The 4,170-nt window shown below is 38.3% G+C and overlaps 1 protein-coding gene across 1 annotated transcript in view; it reads left to right on the top strand.

Moving 5' to 3' along the window:
• Positions 1-4,170, top strand: part of LOC106511880 (insulin receptor) — a gene marked incomplete at its 3' end in the record, with an annotated part of 79,145 nt that overhangs the window by 60,965 nt on the left and 14,010 nt on the right. Inside the window, 1 exon segment of the mRNA XM_014000609.1 lies at positions 671-801. Coding sequence (XP_013856063.1) covers positions 671-801 — 131 coding nt within the window.

The following is a 4,170-nucleotide window of genomic DNA, read 5'->3' as shown; positions in this document are numbered from 1 at the left end:
CCCCCCCCCAAGACCAATTTCCTAGGGGAAACACTGTACTCTCATTGATTATGATGGGTGCGTTTTTACTGCGGCGGTCAGTGTAAATTGGGGGTGAGTGAGCATCTAGTTGTAGCGTAACTAAATTAGCGAGAAAACTCAATGTTTTTGTTGTAATCTCACTGATTCTGAGTGTTTGCAACCAGTGAGCCATGCGGTTTTGAACTGACAGTTTGCGTGCTCGGCTTGCAGAACTGCATTCTTGGTGCATTATTTAGTCGTCCACCTTAACCCACGTTGAACCCATCTCAGCTCGTTTGTCCGCACCTTGGCAACCGCCCTCATGTTTGTAGTTTATTCTGCTGGAGGACACTTGTCGAAACGAGGACAGGCAGGTTTGGACTATATTTATTTTACTTCTGATGCCTTCTGTTAAATGAGAACACAAGTGCAGGAGTTAAAATGCATATCTGAAACGAGTTGGAGACCCCTGTGATGACACTGTGACTGTTTTTGAACTGCACACCTCTGCGACTCACGCCAGGAAATGAGAATCCAAGAAGACATTCTGCAGACTCCCTCATAAATGTTGTTTTTGGTTGTGGCAATTGAGATGCCACCTTTAACTCAAAATCACTTAAACCAGGTATGGCTATTGCAAACGTATCCGTCTTCTTTATTTTGTACCCAGAACCTTCGCAATCAGTGTGCAAACATTAAGAAGCAAAAGGACCAGGAGGTCAGCTGTCATGAATACGTCATCCACAACGGTGCCTGCATTCCCGAGTGTCCTTCTGGATTCAGCAGCTTAAACTCCACAAGGTACAGAATAACACACATAAACACACCTTAAATGCCACCGTCAACATGAGAAAAACAAATGCGCTGTGGTCACTGAACACAATAAGGTTTGGACACAACAGATGGTGCCGGGACACTGGTGAGTAGTGTAGAGGTCCACAAAACAACTCTCTGTTAGAAAATGATCCTCTGAAGCTGTTAAATGCAGARAAAACAAAGTTAGTGTGTTTTACTTTAAAAGTATTGCTCTTCTTAATGTTTTATTTTATTCATAGATGACAAAGCCCTTAATTCGTGAAATTAACCTTATTTTAAGCTTATGATATTTTCCCTGGGGCATTTATTTATTAATTTTTTTACATGTCTGATCTTCAAACACAACTTTACTGTTTAAAACTCACTAATTCAATAATGCAACACAATTCCTTTTCTGTTCGACACATTTAACTGAGCAAAAACAGGCAAAAAAAAATTACAGCCTCTCCACAGCAGCTTATAAAAGGCTCCTTTCTTTTGTTTCATTGGAGGGCAAATCATCGCTGTACAAAAATATTTACCTGCAAAATGTGTAGCCACTGAGCACCGATGAGTTTTGATAAAGGATGTGCTGAAGTGAAATAATCAGATAACCAGTATTTTTCCATTTGAGAAGATTCTTCAGCTGTAAGMTTTAAAGTTTGTCCGAGAGCCGTTTATTGAGTCATGTTGAGACTTTTTCTCCTCAAGCAAAAGCRAACCTCACTTCTCAGTGCAAATTGGATTTACCGTATTTATTCATGTATAATACGATCTCAAGTATAATATGATCATCATTTTTTGAGTTTACAAAGCATAATAATCTAATTATCAATAACCCGTGTATTTTATGGATGATTTTTAGGGTTAAATTTCTAGTATTATACATGAATAAATACAGTCATCAAACTGTTGGCCAAGTGCCTTAAATACAAAAGCCACCTTAAAAACATGCCTCTGTGTGCAATAAGCAAGGACATGACCTCTTTTAACGTGTTTACTCAGTTGTGAAGAAGGTTAAAGGAAAATCACTGACGTCTCAGTAGCTGTTGCTAAACAGGGAGAATGTGGAATTGTTTAAAGGTTAAGTCTGTGTTTTGGAAACCTCTCTTGTTATTCTTACTGAATGCATACATAAAGCTTGAGCAACATGTAGTAAAACATATTCAGAAGATGGGATAAAATATCAAAGCTCGGATATATTATTATTGAACATCCGTCTTGTTGTCTTCATCAATAGTTTTGACTGAACATTTGGCAACAATTGTTTTTTATGGTGGTGAAAAATATACTCATTGATTTCCTGGATTTACATATTTAAAAATGTTCATGCACTAAACAGTTAAATAGAAATTTAGCTCTCTATATTTCAACTTAAAGCTCTGTTCTGCATAAAAAATTGCTAGAGGAATTTGACATTTATAATTTCTCTAAATTACTGAGTTACCTAAAGTAGCTTTGATAAATCAGGCAGGACTTTGTGTAATTCTATATCACATTGTTGTGCTTCACCTTTTCAATTTCCTGGTTTCAACATCTCTACCTGGTTCTCCTGGCTGAGTGTTCAACCCTTCTGCACAGTGCTTTGTGCATGTACATTGTGTGATAAACAAGACTTCTCTATCAGGACTCTGCTGTGACATTACAGCCTCTGTTTGTGTTTTTGATAGTGTAGGAACAAATGTCAAAATGTGTAGCCTGGCAGAAGCTACACACAATTCGGACACGCATATAAATATACACTCAACTCACATCAACTAACACTGTTTACGTAAAGATTTGTTTTGGCTTGAACCATAACTACCACTTGCCAAACCTACGTGTGTCTTCACACACTGAAACATMATGGTCTGGGATGGGATTTATAAAACTTGCGTATGCACAAAACGAGCCCAGAAACTTGCGTACGCCACTTTTCACGCAAAGGTTGTGATTTTTAAAATCCAAACTTGACGTGAAAATATGCGGTCCCCCATGCCAGCTCTGACCCATGCGTACGCTCATTTTGGAGACGTGAAACTGCGACACAGGTGGTGAAGTGAGGAATTAGAGCCACACTGTGTAATGATCACTGTCAGATATTTAATTTACCTTCAGAATCAGACTTAGATTTTTATTCAACTTTATCATCAGATTTCTTAACAGTATTGCTTCTGCTTCTGCTGTGAGCCATGAGGATATTTGAAATAAAAAACTTAAATCTTAAATAAAAGTTCACGCATCTCCACCCATCGTCTTCCTCCTCAGATGACCCTGACCCACAGACCCCTCCCCGACAAGAGACATTTCAACAGCAAAAGTCACGCTTTGGGTACCCGCAGGGCGCGTCCACCCTCACCAGTGTGGATGTCATAAGAAGTTGAATTTGATGCCCACAGCTGATTTAGATGATAGCAGATATGATGCTAAAGTGGTCAGAAAGAGTTTGATGCGTTGATAAAAGGAGCTCCCTACAGTCACTCTTAAATATTCCATTGGAGAAATCTTGTATATACACGCATGTTCACAACTGCTCACAGACAGGTGTTCTGATCCGGGGGGTTCTGACTGGTCACTGAGTGTGTAAATATGTCTGTGTGTATATACTGACAATATTTATGAATGTAGGCATGTATGTATGTATTCAATCAATCAATCAAACTTTATTTATAAAGCGCTATAACATCAGCCACTGCTGAAACAAAGTGCTGAACACATAAAATAAAAACTGAATACAAAAACACAATAAAATCACACAGTTAAATAAGTAAAATCAGCACCAATACAGTAAAAGTTGAGTAAAATCAAATCTCAGTTGGGTTGAAGGCCAGTGATAAAAAATAAGTTTTTAAACGAGTCTTAAAAATGGACAGTGAAGGGGCCTGTTGGACATGTAAGGGCAAGGGGTTCCACAGTTTAGGGGCACTAACAGAGAAGCCCTATCTCCTCTGAGCTTCCGTTTAGAACTGGGAATGACCAGGAGCAGCTGGTCAGCAGACCTGAGTGACCGAGGAGGGGTGTAACGGTGAAGAAGCTCTGTTAAATAAGATGGGGCGAGGTTGTTTAAAGCCTTAAAAATGTATATCTTTATATATGTATGGGTATGTGTATATTTTTATATATGCCCTCCATATATTTATCCATTTATTTTTCAGGTGAGCGGACAGATGTTGGGTGTGTGGTCCTGTGTTTTGTTGGTGTATATTTAATATACTTCTAATCTCTATTTCAGTCTTTCTATCTTTCTAATTACTTCTCTTCCCTTTGTGTCTGCTTTCATTTACTGTCTGAGATGAGTTTGCTCCACTTTCTTTCTTTCTTTCTTTCTTTCTTTCTTTCTTTCTTTCTTTCTTTCTTTCTTTCTTTCTTTCTTTCTTTCTTTCTTTCTTTCTTTCT

This window comes from Austrofundulus limnaeus, unplaced genomic scaffold (assembly GCF_001266775.1).
Source record: "Austrofundulus limnaeus strain Quisiro unplaced genomic scaffold, Austrofundulus_limnaeus-1.0 Scaffold8, whole genome shotgun sequence".
Taxonomy (NCBI): Eukaryota; Metazoa; Chordata; class Actinopteri; order Cyprinodontiformes; family Rivulidae; genus Austrofundulus; species Austrofundulus limnaeus.
This window is presented reverse-complemented; position numbering and strand designations above follow the sequence as displayed.